Below are 24,979 nucleotides of genomic sequence, written 5' to 3' on the forward strand. Positions count from 1 at the left end.
GATCCAAATTTCGTAAGGACGAGGTTGTCGATTTGAAGTATCGAGAGGTTGGCAAGGACGTGCTCCCGATGTGATGAGACCACCGAAGAGGAGGAGTTCCGGTCCCAAGAATATGGTGGGCCGTGCATTGGCTCGTCTTGGGTCGAATATGGGGTCTTGTGCTAGACCGGAGGCCGTCGCCGTCCTAGATCCGTTGAGCATCCGTTCCAAGGAAGAAGTCCTTGCTAGGCGGGCTAACAAGAAGAACAAGGGGAAGATGTACCCCGAGGGAAAAGGCAAGGGTAGAATGGAAGAGTGAAGACTTCCATTACCCACTTTATTACTATGTTGTATTATTGTTGTGAGTTTTTATTATGTTGTACTAGCTAGTTATTGTGTGTTTTGTGCTAGTTTTATTATGTGAGGTGTGTTAGTGGACACCTTAGCTTTGACAAGTTGTAGACTCGTCGAGCTTTGTTTGTTGAAATTGTAATCCTTCCCATTATTAATTAAATAAGAGGATTGCCCGTGTCGGAAATTGTGAACGCTTGTTTCTTCCATCCATTTTGGTGAAGGCAATTCAATTTGAATCGTCCTAAACGTTTGCACTTGGGAAAGTGGTATTTTGTGGAAAGGGAGAAAGGCTCATTTTGTATTTTTGTGGGAAAGGGAATGGTTTTCGCTTTCTCTTTTTTGATGGGGATATTTTTTTTGATTGTGGGAATGGTTGTATCCTTCTTGTGTAAGAAAGGACTGCCTACGTATTCACCTGAAGAGGTGAAATCATACCATGATCGTAGTTCGAAATGTTTTGTGAATTTGATTGGGTTTTGTGATTGTATCCCTCAGGCATAAGAGGAACTGCCTACGTATTCACCTGAAGAGGTGAAATCAAACCATGCTCGTAGTTCAGGGGGTTTGGTTTTTGTAGTGCAAATGGACGTTGCCTTTGACGGATCAAAGGACATTCGAAATGGGCAAAGTGCCGCAGCTTAGACTCGATAAAACATGCAATTTCAAATCAGAACGTATTGAGGAACTTGACTCGAAAAGGGTTGAGGTCGATGCTAGTTGTAAAACTAGGCTAGGTTGTTGGTTGATAGGGTTCAAGGGTAGTATTTCTTGAGTTGGTCTAAGTTGGTCGGGTTTGTAAAGTCCTCCCCGTCTAGGTCACTCAGTCTCACTGCGCCCCCCGAAAGTATTTTCTTGACCAGGTATGGCCCGGCCCAGTTGGGTTTGAATTTTCCCCTCGGATCGACGGGTAATGGTGCTCGGACTGACTTGAGGACCAAGTCGCCCTCCCGAATGTTTCGGGGTTTGACCTTCTTGTTGAATGTCCGTTGTATACGTCGTTGGTATAGCTGGACGTTGTGCAAGGCATTGAGTCGCCGTTCGTCTAGAAGAGTGAGTTGTTCGTACCTTCGACGGGTCCATTCCGCCTCAGGGACTTGACTCTCCAGTAGGATGCGTAGAGATGGGACCTATAACCCTACCGGTTGAACCGCCTCCATACCTTATGCTAGGTAGAAGGGTGTGGCGCTTGTCGGTGTTCGAATGGAGGTTCGGTATCCCCAGAGTGCGAATGGGAGTTTGCTCGGCCAATCGCGATAGTTATCTTGCATTTTCTTGATAATGGTAACAAGAGTTTTGTTCACTGCCTCCACCGCTCCGTTAGTTTGGGGACGGTAGGGGGATGATCGATGTCGCTTGATTTTGTACTTGTCTAGCAAGGCTTGAGTTTCCGCCCGGAAGTGAGAGCCTTGATCGCTGATGATTTCATGGGGTAACCCATATCGGCAGATGATGTTGTTTTGAATGAACTTGACCACTTGTTTGGCGGTCAAGACTGCATATGACTGCGCTTCCACCCATTTGGTGAAGTAGTCGATGGCGACGAGGACGAAGCAATGCCCTTTGGTGCCTATCGGGTTGACTTTCCCGATGATGTCGATGCCCCAGGTTGAGAATGGCCAGGGTGATGTCATGGTGTATAAAAGGGACGGTGGTATGTGTTGTATGTTGGCGAAGATTTGGCAATTGCGGCAATGTTTGACGTAGTTACGGCAATCGGCTTCCATGGTTGTCCAGTAGTAACCTAGCCGCATGATTTTCCGTGTAAGCATCATTGCACTCATGTGAGGGCCACATTCTCCGTCGTGAACCTCTCTCATGACCTTCTTGGCTTTGTGATGGTCAATGCAAAGGAGGATAATTCCTTGGGGTGTTCTTTTGTAGAGTTGACTTTGGTATATCACGAATTGTGATGCAAGTAAACGGATGGCTCTTTGTCCTCTTTGATCAGAGTTGGGAGGAAATTCGTTTTTGGTCTTGTAATTAAGGATGGCTTGGTACAAAGGTTCATCATGGCTTTCCTCGTCGTCGATAATGGCACAAATGTGAGCTGGCTTGCTCCGTCTTTCGACACATAGGGGCATCGATGTCATGTCGTCAGGTATGTTGACGAGCGCGGCAAGTTTTGCCAGGGCATCAGCAAATGGATTTTCCTCTCGTGGCAGGTGGAAGTAGTCGATTTGGTCGAAGAATTCGGCCTCTTGATTGATCTTTGCTCGGTAGGGAGCTAAGCTGTCAGATCGGATTTTCCATGATCCGGATATCTGATTGATGATGAGTGAGGAATCGCCATGGACCCTCAGTCTCTTGATGCCAAGTGTGATGGCTGCTTGTAGGCCGATGAGACATGCTTCATATTCAGCGGCGTTGTTGGTGACGGTGAAGTCTAGCTTGACCGAGATCGGAACGTGTTCTCCCTCTGGTGAAATTGGAAGGATTCCTACCCCGAAGCCTCTCAGATTAGATGCACCATCAAAGTACAGGTCCCATGCGTCGGAGTCGGCACAAAGGATGTCTTCGTCAGGAAGTGACCATGTGTCGGTCGTTGGATTCTCGTTGACGGGATTTTCTGCTAGGAAATCGGCAACTGCTCTTCCTTTGATAACCTTAAGGGGTACAAACTTGAGGTCAAATTCGGACAGCATGAGTGTCCATCTAGACAGCCTTCCGTTTAGTACGGGTTTTTCGAAGATGTATTTAACCGGGTCCATCTTGGAGTAGATGTGGACCGAGTAGCTGAGCATGTAATGCCGCAGCTTCTTTGTTGACCATACTAGGGCAAGGCATGTCTTTTCCAGTTGGGTATACCTCGTCTCGTACTCAATGAACTTTTTTGCTGATGTAGTAGATGGCTCGCTCCTCGTTGCCAACTGTTTGCGCTAGCATTGCTCCCATGGATGTGTCGGTAACAGTCAGGTATAGGGATAGAGGAATCCCTGGTTGAGGTGGCATGAGGACAGGAGATTTGGATAGGATTTCCTTTATCCTGTCGAACGCCTTCTGACAGTCGTCGTCCTAATCGGTGTGATCGGAGGCACGAAGCTTCTTGAATATTGGTTCACAGATCATAGTGAGCTTGGCAATGAACCGGCTGATGTATTGGACGTGACCGAGAAATCCCCGAATCTCTTTCTCGTTCCTAGGCCGAGGCATTTGTTGAAGGACTTTGATTTTGGTTGGATCAATCTCAATGCCTCTTTTGCTAACGACATGTCCCAAGAGTTTTCCGGAGGTGACCCCGAATGCACATTTCTGAGGATTTAGTCTCATGTTATATTTCCGCAGACGAGCGAAGAATTTCCGGAGGGCATTGATGTGGCCGTCCCGTTCTTTTGATTTGACAATCATGTCATCGATATATACCTCTACCTCCTTGTGCATCATATCATGTAGGAGAGTGGTAGCGGTTCTTTGATAGGTTGTTCCGGCGTTGATGAGGCCGAAAGGGATGACCGTGTAGCAATATGTACCCCACTGTGTAGTGAACGCAGTTTTGTGCATGTCTTCCTCAACCATTTTAATCTGGTTGTACCCAGCATACCCGTCCATGAATGATAGGAGAGCATGTTCGGCGGTATTGTCCACTAGAATGTCAACATGTGGCAAAGGGAAGTCGTCCTTTGGACTTGCCTTGTTCAGATCCCTGAAGTTGACGCAAACCCGAATTCTTCCGTCTTTCTTTGGTACCGGCACAATGTTGGCCACCCAATCCGAGTATTCAGACACTTTGATGAACCCAGCCTTGAACTCGTTTGTCCACTTCTTCCTTGATTTTTAGGGCCCACTCGGACGCATCCAGCGTAGCTTCTGTTTCACGAGTTTAGCCCCGAGTTTGATGGGTATCCGGTGCTCTGCAATTTCTCTGTCAATCCTGCATATCTCTCAGTAAGACCAGGCGAATACGTCCTTGTATTCGTGGAGGAGGTCAATGAACTGTTGTCTTTCCGAGGGGTCCAGGGTTGTCCCTATCCTAAGTTCTTGAGGTGTATTGTCGGTTCCTACGTTAATAGGTTCGGTTTCCTTAATGATGGGGGTTCTGGTTTCCCGTTTGTCAAGTTCTTTGGCTAAGTGAGGTGGGTAGTCACTCAAGTCAAATTCCTCATAGTCATTCGAATGCATTGCGATTAAAATGAGACGAGTCATAAGCAAACTTAGCGTTCATTAAGTTGACACGAGCGAAAAGCTCGGAAAGGACAGACATCTCGTGGTCGATCGGAGGCGACACAACAGAGGAAGTGGCCCCTGGAACAGGCTCCAGGTTGTCACCTTTCATGGGAGTGGGGGTGACCCTAGTAGACTCAGCCTCTGAATCAGCCACGACTTTGTGATAAAACAGTGGGAAGGGGACCTTGACCGGGACATCAGAAGTGTTAGGAGCTATGACAGACTCAGACTCTGACTCCTCAGACTCAGATCCTTCTTCACTTCCCTCTTTGAACATAGGGCCTTCTCCAGTTGTTATCTTGAGAATGCGCCCTTGGCGATCGGTCCATTTGATGGTTTTCCTCCACCCTGGTAGCTTTCTCCGGGTCGATGCTCGGAGATCAAGGCGGTTGGATCAAACTGGTTGTCTTTCAGGGCGATGTTGATAATGTCCTCATAGTCGAGGTGCTTGACGTTATCTTCCCTAAATAGGAGTGTGACAGCTTGTCCGTCAAGGCATGGTGACGGCTTGGACTCAGTTGATGCAGCTTCGATGTTGTCAGGGATAAAGTAGCAGTTCTGGAAGACTTCCATTCCCGGGTATCTATCCTTTGCCACAGAGTCATAGATCGGCTCTGGAAAGCCGTGGTAGAGTTCAGACTCTCCCTCGGGGAAAAAGTATCCGTTGAGAGTCAGGTGGTATGGATGGAGGATGACTCCGTGCTTCTTGCGTTTTCGGATTAGGAGGTTCATCTCCCGGATATCTTCAGCAGTAGGTTCGTATCCCAGCCCAAAGGGAATGTTGGGGACCTTAGCCTGTTTCAAGGGAGGCAATGGGTCCTTTAGTGGATTGAGCGACAAACCCGGGAAATATCCTTGACGCATCATGATATGGTTGATCGTGAGGTTGGTGAACGGGTCACCCTCAGATGTTGCCAATTCATCAGTTATGGCGTTCACGGCTTGGAAACCCCACATTTCATTGTTGTCCTCCTCAATGGCTTGGGAGGCTACCCCTCTTCTCATAACTGCTTTGATTCGGGAAGCGGGGATCGTGATCGTTTTCCCGTTGAAGGGGACCCTGATCTTTTGGTGGAGCGTTGATGTGACCGCCTTGACGGCGTGAATCCAGGGGCGTCCCAGGAGCATGTTGAAGGACGCGTCGATGTCGACCACTTGAAAACTGGTTTGTCTTTCCAATGGCCCGGTTGCGGCGGTCAAAGTGACTAGCCCAACGACCTTGCGACGAGTGCCATCGTAGGCGCGTACTCCTTGATTCGTTGGGATTAAATCAGATTCCTTGATACCCAGCATGTGGGCAGTTTTGTGAGGAATGACATTCACGGCGGAACCGTCATCCACGAGGACCATTGGTATATTCTTTTGGAGGCATTGTACGGTGATGTACAGGGCCAAGTTATGATTGTCTCCGAATAGGGGAATGTCCTCGTCGGAGAAGACGACCGGGTTACTCAGATCAGGGGCGTCTCTCGTCATGTGTGCGACTATTTCTTCTGGAGAAGAGGTGGAGGGCACGGTTAACTTTCCCAAGGCCTGCAGCAAGGCCTGTCGATGCTCAAAAGACGTTGCGATCGGTTGCCAAATTGAGATTTCGGCTTTTGCTTTCCGGAGTCTGTTTCGGATTGAGTTCTCGGGGGCCTTTGGTTGAGTGTCCACCTCTGGGACGATTTGGTCATTCGTTGTTGGAACGGCCGTTGAGTTGCTCGGATTCTGATAGGGACGTCCGGACCGGGTGAGATGTCCGATTTCCTTCGTCCGCTTTTCCTTCCCTAGGAGGATATAGACATCCTCAACATCATCCCGCCATATGCCGTTAATTTCAGAGTCTCGGGGATACCTTGGAGGGGTATTCCTCGGTGGGTAATTCTTGTGGGGAATATTTTTGTGAGGGCGATTTTTGTGGGGGTAGTTATTTTAAGGGTAGTTATTTTGAGGGTAGTTATCGTGAGGCCTATGCCAGAATGGTCGCGGGAGCAATCCATCCTGGGGTGGGTAGTTTTGAATGCTTGGGGAATTCTCCCTCGGACGCGGTGTTGGGGGATTGAAGATGAGTCGACGGTAGGCGTCGTCGAGTCGGGTGATTCTCTCAGAGTGGCTGGCTATGGCCTCTTCCACCTGCATGGTGGCAGCACTGAATACGAACACTCCGTCTGAATGGTCCTTTTCCAGAACATTCACCTCGTCGTCAATTGGCAAGATGAGATGAGAGCAGTCTAGGGTCGGCTCATCGTCAGAGATGGCGTGAATTCCCAGGGGATTCATTTTGTTGTTCGGTTTAGTTGGTGGGGGTATAAGCAAATCTCCCTTCTCAATCATGTCCTGAATGAGGTGCTTGAGTTTGAAGCAATTTTCGGTATCATGCCCTTTCCCTCGATGATACTGGCAGTAGGCGTTGGGGTTCCAAAATCGGGATTTATTGGCGACGGCCGGGTCCGGGGTGGGCCCAATCGGTTTTAATTTCCCTTGGTCCATGAGCATTTTCAAGGCACTTGCATAAGTCGGTCCTATGTTGGTGAACACTCTCTGGGGGCGTTCAGTTTTCTTGGCAGATGGTTCGACGAGGTTAACCTCATCAATCTTGTTTGTCTGACCGTAAGGGCGAGATCCGGTTGAGGTGGATCCTTGATAACCCCTGCCAGTGGTCTTTGCTAAGACACCCTTTCGGAGGTCGTCCTCAATATGCGTCCCCAGAATCTGCAGATCCTGAAAAGTCTTGATATTCTGATACCTCAGTAGGTTGGCATAAACTGGGCGGAGGTTGTTGACAAACTTCTCCACCAGAGTTGATTCACTCGGCTTATTGACCAATTGAGTACTCACCCTCCTCCAACGGGTTAGGAACTCAGTGAACCCTTCCTTGTCGTTTTGGGTTAACACCTCGAGAGTACGGGTGTTGGCCTGGATTTCGACGTTGTCGGCATACTATTTGGCAAACTCAACTGCGATCTCATCCCAAGTAGTAAGGTTTTTCGGGTCCAAGGAGTAGTACCATTGGCGAGGAATCGACTCCAAAGAGGATGGGAAGATCCGGGTAAAAAGCTCCTGTTTGACCCCTTTAATGGCCATGTAGTCTTTGAAAGAACGGATATGGTTGAGTGGGTCCTCCACTCCCTTGAACTTAGGCACATCAGTCAGGGTGAAGTTGTCAGGTAGCTGGTCCCCAACAGGCTCGAACCTTCGGTTGTTTTCAAGATGGATGTTGTTACCCGGGCTAGGAGTCGTTTCTTCCAAGAGTTTCACCTCTTCTTCGATTTCGATCGAGGTGGGGTATTATGTTCCCCAATTTCTTTGTTCTCGAGGGCGTCGATACGGGTCTCGACGCGATCCGCAGTGACCTTAAGAGCGGTAAGCGGTGGCTAGGCGATCGGTTGTGACATCTCTGTTGTTATCATTGTTGTTGTGGTTGACAGACGAAGTTGAAGACAGGGCCATGGCTCTGAGACAGAAAAACGGCTCACATTACAACTCAATCCGACACGGTTCCAAGACTGAACGCAGACAACACAAAGGACGAGACAAAGATCGACTCAACAAGACGGGGTGACCGTGTGTGGTCCCTCGGTGCTGACTCGATTTATGACGTGACGGTGTTTGACCGAACCTTTAACACGAGTCCAACATGACGGCGTGACGCCATTGAACGGGTCTCGTGGTGAGACGACTCATAAGTAAAGACCCATAAGTACGTTTGCTTTGACTCGATAGACACGAGGCGGAATTGGAATGGTGGACTGAAGTTTTCGAAAATAGAAATTTCCTAAAAGATTCATTTGTCGCTTTAATTGATGGCTTCCGAAGATAAAGATCTCCGCAAGTCGACCAGTTGAAAAGGGTTTCTCTTAAGTTTATTTGCAAAAGACGGTTTGAGTTTGAGTCGGCTCGGAAGACAGTGCATTTCCCAAGACGGTTTTGAAATTCAAAATCGTATGTTTTGAAAATCGAGTTTGAAATGTTTGAAAAGGTCTCGGGGATGGTGCATGGTCCTCGGGATCCCGAAAGTGTCTCAAGAAAAGGATGTGTGCTTTTCTCGGGTTTTGAGAGAGAGCCATTGTCGGCGCGAAACGGGTTAAAATCCGTGTCTAGACGCGGCGATTATAACGGCGTAAAAAGGTGATTTGAAATGGTTATACAAAACCGGGTTTGAAAATCGTCATTATGACGGCCTAGAAAGGCGTGTTGAAATGGTTATACAAAACCGAGTTTGAAAATCGTCATTATGACGGCCTAGAAAGGCGTGTTGAAATGGTTATACAAAACCGGGTTTGAAAATCGTCGTTATGACGGCCTAGAAAGGCGTGTTGAAATGGTTATACAAAACCGGGTTTGAAAATCGTCATTATGACGGCCTAGAAAGGCGTGTTGAAATGGTTATACAAAACCGAGTTTGAAAATCGTCATTATGACGGCCTAGAAAGGCGTGTTGAAATGGTTATACAAAACCAAGTTTGAATATCGTCACTATGACGGCCTAGAAAGGCGTGTTGAAATGGTTATAAAAAATCGAGTTTGAAAATCGTCATTATGACGGCCTAGAAAGGCGTGTTGAAATGGTTATACAAAACCGGGTTTGAAAATCGTCGTTATGACGGCCTAGAAAGGCGTGCATCGGTCGGCGAAAGATCGAGGTTTGAAATGGCCATTATAACGGCGCAAAAAGGTGTTTTTGAAAGTTTGAAAACGACACGGAAGGACTTATGATCAAATAGCACATAAGCACTCACAGTTCATTATATTATGCATAATGCTGACACGGGTTTTGGCTTAAAAGAGTGGGTTACACACAAAGCAATCAAACTCTGATTTGCGAGAGGGATACCAATCCAAACAAAATGTGTAAGGAGGGTGCCCTAGCCTCGTGCTCGAAAGTGATGAAAGCTCTTTGACGAAACAAAAATGTGTAACGTCAATGGTATGCTTGACTCAATCGGGATTCGAAACGCGGGGATGATAAAACTCACGCCGACGAGACGAGCCAATTGGTCGAAAAGGGTTAGGTTGTGGGCCCGGACAAGGAAACCCGACCGTGACCGTAATATCAATTAATGCATTCCAACCAAGACCTCGTTCGAGTCTCACCATCTAGGGACCACAAAGACGTAAGTGTCCTAGTTTTCCCCAGCGGAGTCGCCAATCTGTGGGCATGGGCCACGTCTCGGTCTGTGGATTTGGGGCCACCTACCGGTCCACAGTCGCGGGCCACCTGCATGCCAAGCCAATCTGTGGACATGCAGCGGTCTTTTGAAAGCCACACTCGGCGGCGTAAAGGTGCTTTCGACCGGATCATTTTAGATCGGTCGGTTTCGTCTCGGTAAGGGTCTCGAAACGATTAGAGATGTTCGGATTCGCCACCAAGCATTTGTGGGATGCCTGGAACCCGTTCGAAATCCACTTTATACCTCGGTCAAATCGAAGCACAAAGCAGCGTTTGACATAGGTACTAAAGATAAGGAAATCGTCCCTCTTTAGCATCCTATCTCTAGAATGACTCTCGTACGCCCTGGATAAGGTCGGTCCACTATCCAAAGTTTCTGAGTAAGAGGTGAACGTATGTATTGGGAAGCCCTTTAATCAGACACCCAACCCCGCCCGCGTTTAGCGGCCTCTACTGATCGATCTTGGTTGGTTGAATGCAAAAGTTGATAAAACGGTTTAAATGCATGAATGCGCATCCAATGATTTAAACCTAACATGTGAGAGCTTTCTAAGTCGATTGATTTAATCCAAGTATCAAGTATAAGATGTCGAGTTGGATTAATGGTTGATTTGCATGCAAGACGGAAATTAAACATCCATTTACCGTATTAGGTTTAGGGTGCATAACATGATCCATTTGTCTTAGTAAGGCATTTTGCAAATATGGTTTTGAATAATTGAATAGTCATCTCATCCGTCCTATATCCGGGTTAACCGGAGTCGGGATCGTCCTAGACTAATGCTGGAAGGAAACAGGCCCTGTACCAGACGGCTATAAGAGGCGCGAGCCAGCCGGCGGTGTAAGGGGCCTCCCTCTGGTTTTGAAAATGAGAAATGAGGAGCCTGCTTGAGGCGCGGGTTAGCCAACGGTTGTATGCCGTGTTCTGACTGTTTCGAAAACGTTATAAAACGTGTTGAAAATGGGTGTTTGAACCCGGTTTGATTTTAAAAGGGACGTTTAGACCGTATTTGTTGATTTGAAGAACTAGACCCGAACAATCATCGTTATTTGATAATATTCGGTGTCGGGTTCGATTTGACAAACTTGACATGAATAGTTTTGACAAATGATTGTGGACTAGTTGTTTTAAGTCCATTTCGAATGTAATTAGTCGATACTCGTCATCATACCCGGGTTAAAATCCGGCATGATATGTAGAACCAAGGATGATTTTGTGTTGGTGACTAATAGGTTTGCTTGATAATGTGAGGAAATGAAATAAAAGGCTTTAAAATACCTTCTAAATGTCATTAACCAAATATTATCACCGAAACACGGATTTAACCGCCATGGTATGAGGAATCAAGGGTGAAAAATGCTTTATGGTTAAAACATGTGAAATGAAACAAAAGGTTTCGAAAATACTTGAATGGTAAAAACCGATTACAAATATGAAAAATGGATTAAGGGAAATGACGAGAACAAACACGGTTGATCTCTGGTTTGAGTACCCCATTTAGGCGCGTGCCTGTTGGCGACCTAAGGGGCTTCTGCCTCAGACCAAAAATCAGTTTTAGCTCGTTTATTCCATGTTTTGGTTCATGTTATGCATGTTTTAGCATGTTAGAGTCATGAAACAAATGAAAACATAATGAAATAGGATTTTTACACCCTCATACTTACATGTTTGGTTATGGCGAGTGACCGACGTAAGTGTAACAACTTGTTTGATCGGAAAAAACTCGGTTTAAAACGGTTTTGGTAAGTAAAAAGAGTGTTTTAAAAGTTTAGTGATGGTGTTGTGGTCGAAGTGGTAGGTCAAGTGGTTTAATGCACGATGACGGTACCAAACAATGTGTAAGGCTCGTGTTTACGATCGGTAGGTCGTAAATACGCGTCGGATTGTGACTTTAGAAGTCGAGTCGAGAATTTTAAGGGAGAAAAGAGGGGGAGGACACTCGCGTAAGTCTCAAATGGGTGGCATTTGAGGGGTATTTATAGGAGAATGAGTGGTTGTGTGAGTTTTGAGCGACGTGGCCACCTGGGCTGCTCAAAGAGGCGCGAGCCACGTCGCGGGTCTTCGAGCTGTGTTGTCGCTTTCACAACAAACGCAATCATGATTTGTTCTATCCTAGGTTTTGTAGTCACATGTTTGGTACTTGACCAACATAAATCCGGGAAAACTTAGCATAGAAGGCTTTGAGATATTTTGTTTTTGTGGTTGACTCGGTTTGACTCGTTGTTGGAGTAGGGATTTGAATTTTCGAGTCGGTTTTTGGTCCGGTGTCGGTTTTGACTCTAGTTAGTGTCATTGCGACCCCGTCGCCGTGTATTAAACACTCCAGGTATATCTGAAATGTTTTGAAATGTTTTATTTTCGAAATCGTTTTAAGTTTTCCGACGTAAAGTTGTACACAAACTGTCGATCAAACGCCGCGATTCCAAAGCATGTTGTAGTCCGATAATCATCGGGTGTTTGTTGGAGTCTCAACAGATACCGGGTATCTACACAGAGGTTGCAAGTAAGTAGATCTGTTACTGCACTTTGTAAACCGAAGTTGTGGAATTTGGTAGAGATTTAGAAACACCTTTGAATTTGTAATTTAGGTGGTCTAATTTACAAACTTTGAACATAAAATATGACAGATGCTGCAAGGAGGCATACAAAGGCAGATAAGCGTATATCTTGCAGGGAATATTACGCATACAAGTTGCCGATAAGACCTGGTAATCTTCTGATTAGAGGTGGGTGGCTATTTCAGCAGTTCATTGTAGACATGTATGTGAAGATTGAGAATATAAGGTTGGACTTCTTGCGGTTGAATCAAGAGGCTATTCGGGCAGACCTGTATCAAGGAATTTTAGATACACTGGAGCTTGGCGAAATCAGTGCATGTAATGTAGGAAAGAGGATCGTACTACCACCCTCCTTTTTAGGAGGTCCTAGGGATATGAGGAGGAGGTATTTAAATACAATGGCGCTTGTGCAGAAATATGGTAAACCGGATCTATTCCTAACCATAACGTGCAATCTAAACTGGCCTGAGATCAAAGCGGAGCTGGCACCTGGCAAACTATCACAAAATAGGCCTGATGTTGTTTCCAGGGTATTTCATGCTAAGCTTACAAGGCTTAGGAAGCTGATTCGGGAAAAGTAAATATTTGGGGAAGTTGCTGCAACGATTAATGTCGTGGAATTTCAAAAGCGCGGCTTACCACATGCACATTTCCTGATCATCCTGAAACCTGGATACAAGATCTCATCCCCAGAAAAGTTTGATAAATATGTTTCTACAGATATTCTTACAAATGATAAACCACACTTAAAAGCTGCTGTATTAAGACACATGATGCATGGGCCATGTGGTGAGGACTTCCCCAAGAATGTGTGTATAAAAATCAAGGATGGGAAGCGGATTTGTGAAAAAAAATATCCCAAGAGCTTTAGGGACTTCACAACAAATGGAAAAGACTCATATCCATTGTATAAGCGCAGGAACACAGGTGAAACTGTGTTGGTTAGGAAAGCTAACATGGATAACAGATCTGTCGTTCCTTACAATTCTTATTTGTTGGCGATGTTTGACTGCCACTTGAATGTAGAAGTATGCTCTACTATTAATGTAGTCAAATATTTGTATAAATACGTCTATAAAGGTCATGATCGTATTTTGTTCAACGTCACAAATAGCACTGCCTCTATGTTAGTGGATGAAATAGAAAAGTACCAGTCGGGTAGGTGGGTGTCACCCCCCAGAGGCAGCATGGAGAATTTTTATATTCAACCACTTTGATACATACCCGCCTGTGCAGCCTTTGCCAGTGCACATACCTAATGGCCAAACTGTTCGCTTTTCAGAAAATGAGGTTCTAGCAAACGTAGTAGCTAATGAGGAAAGAACAAAAACCATGCTCACAGAATTTTTCAAAGCAAATATTGGGCTACAGGAAGGGCAAAAGTATTTGTATAGTGAATTTCCACAGCATTTTTTATGGAATGATCAGAAAATATTCTGGAAGCTAAGGGATCGCGGTGTTGTGATTGGACGAGTGGCACACGCTTCTCCTGGAGAGGGAGATTGATATTACTTGAGATTGCTGTTAGCACATGTTAGAGGGCCTCAGTCTTTTGAAGATTTAAAAACAGTCAATGGAGTTTGCTGTGTGTCGTTTCAAGAAGCTGCGTTAAAGAGAGGAGTGCTGGAGCAAGATAATGTAGTAGATATGTGTATGGATGAGGCTGTCCAGGTAGAAATGCCAAATGCTCTCAGAAGGTTATTTGCAACCATTCTAATTTTCAGCTGTCCAAACAACCCTGCCGAGTTTTGGTCGAAATATTATCAATCAGTTTCTGAGGATTATAAACGGCAGTTTCCTTACGACCCTACCAAAATATTGCAGGAAACTGCAGCTAAGGTTGAGAAATTTTTGGAGGGCATGGGGAAAACGTTTAAAGATTTTGGATTGGATCATTTACATTTTGACCCGGAAATAAGGTTGCAAAGTACAAGGGATATAAGTGATGCTTTAAACGCCCCAATACCCATGGCACAGTTAGCTTCCCGTAAGGAACTAAATGTTGAGCAGCAAGCTGCGTATAAGGCAATCATGCATCAGGTTAAGTCTGGGAAAGGCGGTGCTTTTTTTATTGATGGACCAGGTGGTACTGGAAAAACTTTTTTATATAGAGCGTTGTATGCAAAGATACGCTCCATGAGTAAAATATGCTTGCCCACAGCTACATCAGGAATTGCAGCGTCAAATTTGCCAACGGGTAGGACAACCCATTCAAGATTTAAAATACCTCTGGATACTGACGAATCCCTTTGCAATGTGCCAAAACAGGGAGGATTGGCGTGCTTGATAAGAGAAGCATCACTAGTTATTTGGGATGAAGCTTCAATGGCAAAAAGAGAAAATATTGAAGCCGTAAACATATTATTCCAAGATGTATGCAGTAGTTCAGAGATCTTTGGAGGGAAGGTAATTGTTTTTGGCGGAGACTTTCGCCAAATGCTTCCTGTGCTTCCACGCCGCACACAGCAAGAGGCAGTTGAAACAAGCATTGTTAGCTCTCCAATCTGGCCACTTTTGGGGATCTTTAAATTGACAGAAAATATCAGGGCAAGAACAGACCCTGAATTCTCAGAGTTTCTTCTGAAATTAGGAAATGGAGAATTGCAGACAGCAGAAAGCAGTTTAGTGGCAATACCTCAGCAGTTAATCTTAGAACCAAATGACGATCAACAGCCAGAGCAAACTCTAATTGATGTAGTGTTCCCAGAGATTAGTCAGGCCAATTTAAGTCCTGACATTTTCAATGCGCGGGCTATATTGACTCCAAGAAATGAAGATGTTGACTCTGTCAACATCGTGCTGATTGATAGGTTCCCGGGCAAAAAACATATTTACCATAGCTTTGATAGCGTGGTGGATGACAACTCAAATGTTTACCCTGCAGAGTTTCTCAACTCGCTGTGCCCTGCTGGTATGACACCGCATGAACTCACTTTGAAAGAAGATTCGCCAGTTATATTATTAAGAAATTTAGATCCTGCAGCAGGCCTGTGTAATGGAACGCGCCTCATTTGCAAGCGCTTTTTCCCAAACATGATTGAGAGTGAAATTTCAACAGGCTTTTATAAAGGAGAGCGTGTATTCCTACCTAAGATTACACTTAAGCCATCTAAGAATTCTAAATTCCCAATAAATTTCCAAAGAAAGCAATTTCCTATTAAATTGAGCTTTGCCATGACCATAAACAAAGCACAGGGACAAACTTTACAGCGTGTGGGTGTGTACCTACCTAAACCCTGTTTTTCACATGGCCAATTATATGTTGCGCTGTCCCGGGCGTGGTCGGCAAAAGATTGCAAGGTGATATAAGTGGGAATCTTGTTCGAAATGTCGTCTCATTTGAAGTTCTGAGGCGAACTGGATTAAGGGAATCATAAAAGGTCATGCATGCAGTTAGACAGACTTAATTATATTGAAGGGGTTATCTGTGGATGCATATGAGCTCAGTATGTACAAACGCTTTTCAGTTTATGCGTGTTTTGCAGGACACTTTTAAAAAAAGCGTAACCTTGACCAACATTTTGAAGGGAACTTCTTCAGCAATCAATAGTGTGGTAATCTACATTGTTCAAATCACAGAAGGACATTTAGGTGGCAAACATCTACGAAAATGTCCTTATTTGATTTGTATAAAAGTATTTAACTGTGCTGATGTATTGTGGAAACTTTTGTAGTAGCCATTGTTGAACAATTTGTAGGAGCCGTGTTAAGAAATTGTACTTCAGAACATGTTTAAACAACTTCAATTGCAGGGGTTAAGTTTATGTTGGTTAGGAGTTCTGCTGTCATAAAATTGCTTGCGGAATATTCATTGTAACAAAATACGTAAAAGAAACCACGTACGCCTAGATTTATTACTGGTTTATTATGTTTAATTTAAGACAGTTAGCAACGGCACTAACAATTGATTATGTAAATGAGTGCCCGTTTCACAAGTAAAAGATCGAATGCACACGCTATAACATAATTACTATCATTGGTAAACCATATCAAGTAAGATTAATAATTTTCAGCAAAATGACTATTTAGATATCACAAATAATTTTCTTAAATTATAAAGGAAGGAAGTGACAAGACTTAAGCATTGACAAGTAAAAAAAAAGGTGATAGCTAGAGTATATTAGGATCTACTTTGTTAACTTTCTTTACATATTAAATTAGTGACTACAATACTCAATCACCCATAATAATATTTGCATAGTAACTTTAAGATTATCATTGATATGATTAATCAATTAAAAATACTGACACATCTATTATCATCCCCTTATATAAAAGTGAGCAACACATGTTACTATTCCTAATGAATCGTAAAATGAACAATACAATCCAATAAAAGACAGCATTATCAATGACATTCTCGATAAAAAATTTCACTTTTATGTTTTAAGTACATTTTCTCTATAAAATTTACCCCTTTTATGTTCTAATTAAAAATAGGGGAGAAGGGCTCAAGCATGGTAGTACTACTGTTTAAATGCGTGCGTACGCTATTGAAAGTAGGACATATCTTAGTGAAGATTGATGCTGGGCAGGCTAGAGCATGGTAAAAGAGTACTATGGACAACTTCGTGGATCTATTAGAAAGAATTTCACATCAAAAAGAAATAATAAGTACTACAAAACTGTACCATAACTGTTGAAAGTAGGATGCGTGTTAGCAAACAATGGTCATCAACACGTTACAGCATGGTCACAACAGATAAGGGAATGGTGTGGTAGTCAATTAGATTTGCAACTCACATACACACTGACAGTACACAGGAATTCGCGGAAAAGATAAACAAATATAGAAGAAACATTAAGGGAAGTTCAGTACAACAACCAAACTCAGGGCGAACAAAAAAGGAACTGAACAAGAAGAAAAACAAACCAGGTAAGTCCTTGTACAAAATATAGAGTAATTTGTTTCTTACATTTAACAAACTAATTTACAAATAGAAATGCAAGCATTAGAATTTTAATAACAACTTAAATACTGAAACACAAACTTCAAACATAGGTATGCCAACAAATTATTTACAAAGCAAAAATAAGAAATAAAAAAGAGAGATTGTAGAAAAAAAATTGAAAACTTACTTTTAGGACTTACTTGTAGCAGGGATGAAACCTCAGAAGAAAATGGTGAAGGACTTAAGTGAGGGAATTGGTCCACATTCAATTCGCCTGAAAGTTATTGAGAAGAGCAACACACAGATATCGCCGAAGAATAAAGAACTGCATTATCAGAGGATAGTTTTTCAGGATGAAGAGGTAATTCATAAATTATATCTTAGTTACAATGAAATGTGCCATGTTACATGGAAATGGTATAAATAATTACCAACTGATTGAATTTGGAGTATATAAGTTGCATATCAAATTGCAAATAGTGAAAGTTTGTAATCATAGTACCTTACTTTTAAATGACAGATTTGTATTGGTAGAACATCACACTGCAACTATCTGTGCCCAAAACAATCCTTAGATACTAAGAAGCGTCCAGTCTAGAATTTGCAAGATATACTTATATATTGGATTTAAAATTATCTGTTCTCAAAAATATAGGGCGCGAAGATCAGGACTACATTGTAAGAAGACGATATAGCAGCATATGAAGATGTAATCTTCGATAAAATGGAATATGAGATCTGCAATGCAAAGATCAAGATGCTGCTTGAAAAATATCGCAGAGATGATGAACATCCATATCAACTTGCCTTTGGTACTCAGACCATTATTACGCCTGTTGAAGGATGCAAGCCTCATATGGGTCCTGACTATATAAGCATTGCTGCCATTCCTAGAATGGTCACATCTGATGACAGATATGGTTAGCACTAATTATCAACTTCATCATGTCTGTGTTGTTTTGCAAGGGATCGAATGTTAGTTTACGCTTGAATAGTTGCCTATCAATTGACTATTAATTTGATGCATAATTTGGATTTTTGTAGATGTAGTTGCTATCCTAATACATGTGGAAATGCTACGAGAAGTGCCCCGGGCAGATGGAGGAATTTTAGCCCTGCGTGAGCTGGTGGTGATGGATGCCAGGTAATAAAATTGATGCTTACTTCGAAAACTGAAAGCAGAATTTATGGCTAAATTTAATGGCAATGTATAAATAATGTCTGTTGCTCTATACCACAATACAGAGCAACCACTGGTTATCATAGCTTGGGCAGAGTTGGCGACCAGAGAAGGGGAACAGCTTAGGGCAATTGTAGAAACTTTTCCAGTTATTGGTTTCACATGTCTTAAACCATCCAATCACAAAGGTATGCATAAACACATATATCAACCAAGGAAAAAAATGACAGTGTTGTATTTTTAAAAAAACGATAGGATTCTCACTATCAACTACAACAGCAACATTTGTGAAGTTCAAGCCCGATGGAGAAAAAACTGAAATGCTTAATGCTTGGTGAGATTGCTAAACTGGGTACTTTAACTTTTGCCAATGTAAAAACATAGCCTATAATAGTTTCCTATAAATGATTTTGAACAGGAAAACGGCAAATACTGCTTCCATTTGTGCTAATCAACAACAGGTTCGAGGAGCTTGTGAACCGGAAACAAGCTGCAACCTAACCATAAGAAACTTGCGAGCTAAAAAGGTTAACATTACTGAACAAGAAAACATTATTAACTTGGATTACGGTGGCAGCAGACTTTAAAACTCCATAGAACACAAATAACAGATAAGATTCACATTTACAATCAACGCTAAAACAACATATAAATGACATATTCAATTTACAACGCTAAACAATAACCATGATAATGCTAACTAACAACTGACAATTCATTGGCCGTGTTTAAAAAAGGCCTTTTTTAAGATATATGCCAAAAAATTTAGAAACTTTTTTAAAAAAAATGGATGTTCAAACTCAAACTACTACTTATAGCATTGGTAATGTACACAGGCGACAGGCACGCTACAAGATGAACGTCACTGGCTTCATGTAACTATCCCTGAATTTGACAGAAAAGATGTGCGCTTCTACCTAGGTTGTGATCGGTGTGGGACAGGCAGCAAAAAGGAACTAAATGTAACTTACAAGTACGAAACATGTAAGCGGGAAGGGGTCACTTCTGTACCCAGGTAATCACTCCCTATCATTTTGTTGGAAATGTCGTCTGATATATAAAACTTTAAAAATGAAATCTGAAATGCTTCGAAATTCTTAACAAAGGATGACAATCACATTTGAAGCTATAAACAAGACAGGCTCTTTCATGTTCACTGCATTCAATGTAGACGCTGAGAAAATGTTGGGCAAAACAACTTCAGAATTATATGCAATGCTAGACGAAGTAAGTATCAAGTTAATCTCTCTTCAAAGTTCCCCGTAAAATTAAAGCAAAACAATAGAAGTACAGGCGCACAGTTGCAAGCTTTAACCAATCCTTTGATTGTTGTAAGGACCGAATTTTCAAGCCGTTCCCCAAAAAAATCTTAACATACTAAATTCTTAGTTAATGTAATGACATTGATAAATAAGCTGCATAACTAATTTTAATGTCGAATGTTTGGAGGACAAACTGGCATATCTCGAAGATGCTGAAGCGAGAATTCGCAAGGATGCATCTATATTCAGGTTGGACCGTCATCCGCTCTCTCAAGGAAAGGGGTGCTAAAGTGGGTGATCAAGCAGGTTGCACTGAAGTAGAAGGATATCCAGTCACCAAGACCCCAAAAATGTTTTAATATGATCGTTTAGGCTAAGGTAGCTTACTAATATTTTGTGCTTTGAATAAAGCTGAACTTGGGTTCGTTGAGGCAATGCCATTTCGGGTGGGCGTGTACAAAACACTTCTGTGCAGGCAACCACCCTGTAACTGACCAAATAATGGGATAGGCATTAGGAGAATGTTAAATATCTGGTCATATCAATGTAACTGTTTAAACTGCAACTATTGTGCACATTTTCTAAGCTCAACAGTTTGGGATTTCCGTCCATGGTAATTTCTGCAAATTTGTGAAGCGTAAAACAATGCAACAGCGCAGATTGTCTAATCATGAAACAAATGTAATTCCGTCTCGATTTGAGGTTGCGGTGAGTATATTCAACAAAATATGACATACAATGTGAAATGAAAAGTGTTGACCCAACTATAAGCACATAGTTAATATAAAGCGATGTAATAACTAATGACAAAAGGTCCTTTGAACACTTATCTTCGCAACGCTCCAAAAGCGTAAGGTTTAGAACATTAGGACACTCAATCAGATCATAGTGACAAAACGTGGATTTTAAAAAGCCCAGCACCTCAAAAAAATGAACTAGCAATTACATAGTTAGAAAACAAACTACCAGAAAGTACAATGACCAGTAAAGGAAGTACAGCAACAATGAACATACTTATCATGTCAGCGCTACCCATACAAAATCAGTTGAATGGTTTCTACAACACGTTACTTTCAGAAGTCTGTGATTACTTAACAGCCTGAACAAGCTTTCTGGAATACAGTTTCTCAATCAAAATCAAGCAATGCAACAAATTTTAAAACTCCTATGTTTAAAAAAAACACATAAACTGTTAATGCTAGAAACTATTTCCTAAGTGTCAAATACAAATAGTGGTTTATAAGATCAAGATGGACTACGTAAGGAAGGTTGCCAGAGAAGTTGCAGGGAAGGCTGAGTTATATGCAATCAGATTAAAGGTCCTAGAAATTCAGAAGGGTCATCATGAACTGGAGAGCCCAGTAGAATATGAAATAATCACATTTCAGGATGACGAGGTAAGCATGCTAAATTTATCCTTGGTGTTTAACAAATCTAACGAATCACATCAGTCTTAGTTGAATTGTAGGCGACTAAGAAAACTAAACTGTAAATTATTTTACCAAATGGTCTGTTTGCCATGCCTAACTGTTCAAAAACAAGAACGAAACAATCTATGTATGAAATGAGATAAATTTATTATTAAATTATTACTTCGAATTGCTATAGGGGGCTGAGTTGAAATGTATCCTTTACAATGAAGAAATACAAAAGTATGGAGATGTTATAGAAGATAGAAAAGCGTACGACATCTACAATCCAACGATACTAGCCCTACCTGAAGACACTGTTGAATATGTGAATAATCAGGTGTATAACCTTTCATTCAACAGCATTACTGTAGTTCAGCCTATTTTAGAACAGAGTTTTCCTGACAAAAAAAGCTGGCAATTCATTGCATCCATTCCACGGTTGTTGGCAGCTCACAATCGTTATGTCAAGCCTTTACTAAATCCACTGCCAATTTAATCTGAAACTTTAGAAACTTAAACCAAAGCTTAATAGTTCAGCAAATACTAATTAGCACGTAATATAAATGTAGATATTTTGGGGATAGTTTTAGACGTCAACACAAATTGCCAAGTACGTAGGTCAAATGGACAATCCTGGGATGTTGCAGAAGTTCTCAATATGGATCAGAGGTGCATCATTACATAACGAAATCATTTTCGCATTCTAAAATTGTAGAATGCACATACTAAAATATAAATTTTAAGTTCTGTTTTGTGTAGTTCTGAGCAAATCATGACAGTTACAGCTTGGGAGGAGAACAATATTAAGCAATGCCGAGCACTGCAAGCAATAAGTTCATCCTTCACAGTCGTTGGTTTCAGAAACGTGAGGACGTCTTATAGAAAAGGTACTAAAAAATAACCCATGTCTTAATCTAAAGACACTACCGAGGAAATAAAATTAAAGGCTTCGTAAATCTAACATTGGAAAATTAACAGGTTTTTCACTTTCGACAACATCTACAACAGTTGTAGACTTCCATCCAGTGGGCAGGAAAGCTGCTTTGCTACATGCTTGGTAACTAATTTACAAAACAAACAACGTAAAAAATAATCCCAAAAAAATAATGCTAATCAACTGAGTAATACAGGGGGCAGGCTCATCAACAAATACTGGCTACAAAATAACAAAAAATATGGGAGACACGAACAGCCGGAAGTGAACGCCGTATTATGAAGCTGGCCCAAATACTTGAAAAAAAGGTACGGTATCGTTTTAAGAGAAGATTATCTTAGCGAAAATAAAGGTTGTTCTGGTAGCCATAAATCCATATTTAACTTCACGTTTAAGTTGAAGATTATTTATGAGTTGTTGGTGGGATTTCATCACCATTCGCTTTGTTAAGTCACCAAAAATGACAAGATTAATTAGCAGGTGACTGATACTTTACAAGAAGAACAACATTGGATAAAGGTTGACATCGATGAATTTGACATTAACAAAGTTGCCTTATACCTTGGTTGCAGCAACTGTAGCAGAATCAATAACAAAGAAATAGGCACAGTATATCAATGTAGTGCGTGTTTCAAAGAAGACGTGATATCCTGTCCAAGGTAAAAATCTGAAACAATATAGACACAACATTCAACCTTTAACTTACAACGATTACAATCTAACCATTGCATTAATACAGGATGCGTGTTAGTTTCTAGGCATCCGATGACACTGCAACACATGTTTTCAATGCTTCAAATAGAAATGCAGAAACGCTGCTAGAAGTGGACGCAGCTACCTTGTACTCAATGTCTCATCAGGTAATTTTTTCAACGCGTTTTGTTGAGAACATAAAACTGTATATGTACATTAAACGGTTCAAAACAAATAACAGATGTGCACTCAATCTGCAATAAACACACAAAAAAAAACGTCTACAATAAGAGTATTGTGTCAATAACATTATACACAGCTAATTTACATACTAATCATGCAGGAGAAAGCTGACTATCTGCCACAGATTGAAAGACGCATTCAAAGTGACCCAGTATACATACAAGTCGCACCATGTTCGTCTCTCACTAGATTTAGAAAAAGCTTCAGGGTGCTCAAGGAAATTTCGCTAACATAAAGTCCAATGTGAACTTACTCAAGAGGGATTTTGAAATAGCAAAATATAACGTTGTTTAACCTGATGCACTGATGCATGAAAGTGAACAACAAAGAACAACAAAGAAGGTGTTAGTGGAGCTGATTGGCAGTTAATGATAGATCATTTCTTAGAAACAAAACATATATAATGTGGTAATCTCTAAATACCAAAACCCTAAAATAAGGCATGCAAGTGTTGGAACATGTAACAGCACAATGTGAAGTGAATTTGCCTTTCAAAATTATTAGCCATTTACTATTAAGCATATTATTCAAATAGTCTGCATTAATGCTGCTTTTACAAAATCAATATTCAGGCATTAAACATCTGGATGACCAAGAAAAGCGTTAACTAAAACAAATAGTTTAATCTACAAACACCGGTGTTTAGAAGTGTGGATGCAGGTCCAACGACAAATAAACTAAGCCAAGTTTAACTTGAAATTCTTTGATCTACCATGGTAACCCTAGGCATTTACATTTGAAAATGCAACAGGTTTAATAAAACTGACTTACACTTACGTAAATACATTTTTAACAATCAAATGTATGAAAGAACAAATCTTAGAATATAACTCTTAGAATCTAAATAGTAATTAGACTCCAAATGTCAAGTTGGGGAATCAAAGCATTGACACTGATTTCGATGAATAAGTTACATTGTTCCCCTACGAAATCGAGGATATAGTAGCGTATCTGCAAAAAAAGAACCCTGCAAACCAAAATCTATAAAAATCTCGAATTACTCAATGTCAACTGACAATGGACAGGACAACAACATTCAGGAAATGCAGTTAAACCAAAAATGAGCAGAAATAGTACCATAGGTATGGCTGAGGAGTCCTTGGTAATCATGTGGGTCTTAAATTAATATAATATTCAAATTTCACACAATAATTACAGCAAGGTCGAACACACTTGCTCATTTCAACCATCTCTATTAATTCAGTAAAAAGCCAAGAATATAAAACAATGCAATCTTTAGCTGATTTATTCACGCACTTTTAACTTCATTATTGTAAGTCATATGTGAGTACATACTATACATATTTTAAGCATTGAGACAAACTTCAGATTTATTTAGTCAAACGTTTATCTAAGCGACATGTTTATAAACTATTTTAACAGATTAACATGAAACCTGTTAGTAGATCAGCCAGGAAAATTGCAGGGAGAAAACAACCAACTTCTATCAGACTGAAGGTCATTGAGAAGACAAATATGTACAAATCAATTGAAGGTCAGGCTCTGGAATATCAAATGTTCAGATTTGAGGATGAAGAGGTATCATCTTTCACAGTCACTCAGCTGTTTATTTATGTAAGGAGAAATTTGGGCAGTAGGAAAGACAAAAAGGAATTGGACCTATAAATCCTTTTAGAGCAGTATAAATGCAAAATGTACATCAACACTTTTACATTAAGACTAACACCACAGCCTAAATTTTACATTATAACCTTTCTGAAATGGTAGCTTCCATAAAAATGCTTTTGCTTTACAATTTTATTGTACATCGGAAAAAACAGCATTGATTATCTGCCTTTAAAACCTACAACTGTTGCATGGCAGTGAAGTACAGACTATACTATTTGAAGATGAACTTGTAATTTTTGAAGATGTTATGCAAGATGATACGACATATGAAATTTTAAATGCCAAAGTTAAGTTGATGGCTGTTGAGGAGTGGGAAAATCCAGATAGGCAGACATACGAGCTGAATTTCACTACCGAAACCTTTGTCCTGCCTATTCCAGATCCAGAACCTCATACTAAACTAGAATACAAGTTTATTGCAGCTATTCCAAGGACTTTTGAACTAAATGATAGATGCGGTAAAATATTAATAAATAACCTCTACATTCTTGATCCCAATAAACTACAAACAAAAAAAACTAATTTGGGT

The 24,979-nt window shown here is 41.4% G+C and overlaps 1 protein-coding gene across 1 annotated transcript; it reads left to right on the top strand.

Annotated features, from left to right (window-relative positions):
- The first annotated feature begins 12,267 nt into the window (after positions 1-12,267).
- Positions 12,268-17,695, top strand: LOC141607703 (uncharacterized). The gene is made up of 8 exons (XM_074427057.1): positions 12,268-12,735; positions 12,835-13,233; positions 13,442-13,587; positions 13,744-15,505; positions 15,691-15,759; positions 16,970-17,081; positions 17,307-17,458; positions 17,618-17,695. The coding sequence occupies exons 1-8, from the start codon at positions 12,268-12,270 to the stop codon at positions 17,693-17,695; spliced, it is 3,186 nt and encodes a 1,061-aa protein (XP_074283158.1).
- The last annotated feature ends 7,284 nt before the right edge of the window (positions 17,696-24,979 follow it).

This window comes from Silene latifolia, chromosome 10 (genome assembly GCF_048544455.1).
Source record: "Silene latifolia isolate original U9 population chromosome 10, ASM4854445v1, whole genome shotgun sequence".
In the NCBI taxonomy this organism is placed as follows: Eukaryota; Viridiplantae; Streptophyta; class Magnoliopsida; order Caryophyllales; family Caryophyllaceae; genus Silene; species Silene latifolia.

Bases quoted from the DNA above. Each gene is read 5' to 3' on its own strand.
- LOC141607703 (XM_074427057.1), top strand. From the start codon at position 12,268: ATGACAGATGCTGCAAGGAGGCATACAAAGGCAGATAAGCGTATATCT. The intron at 13,588-13,743 runs GTATTTGTATAG...AGCACATGTTAG, and splicing joins GGGCTACAGGAAGGGCAAAA to AGGGCCTCAGTCTTTTGAAG. The intron at 15,506-15,690 runs GTGATATAAGTG...CGTGTTTTGCAG, and splicing joins GGTCGGCAAAAGATTGCAAG to GACACTTTTAAAAAAAGCGT.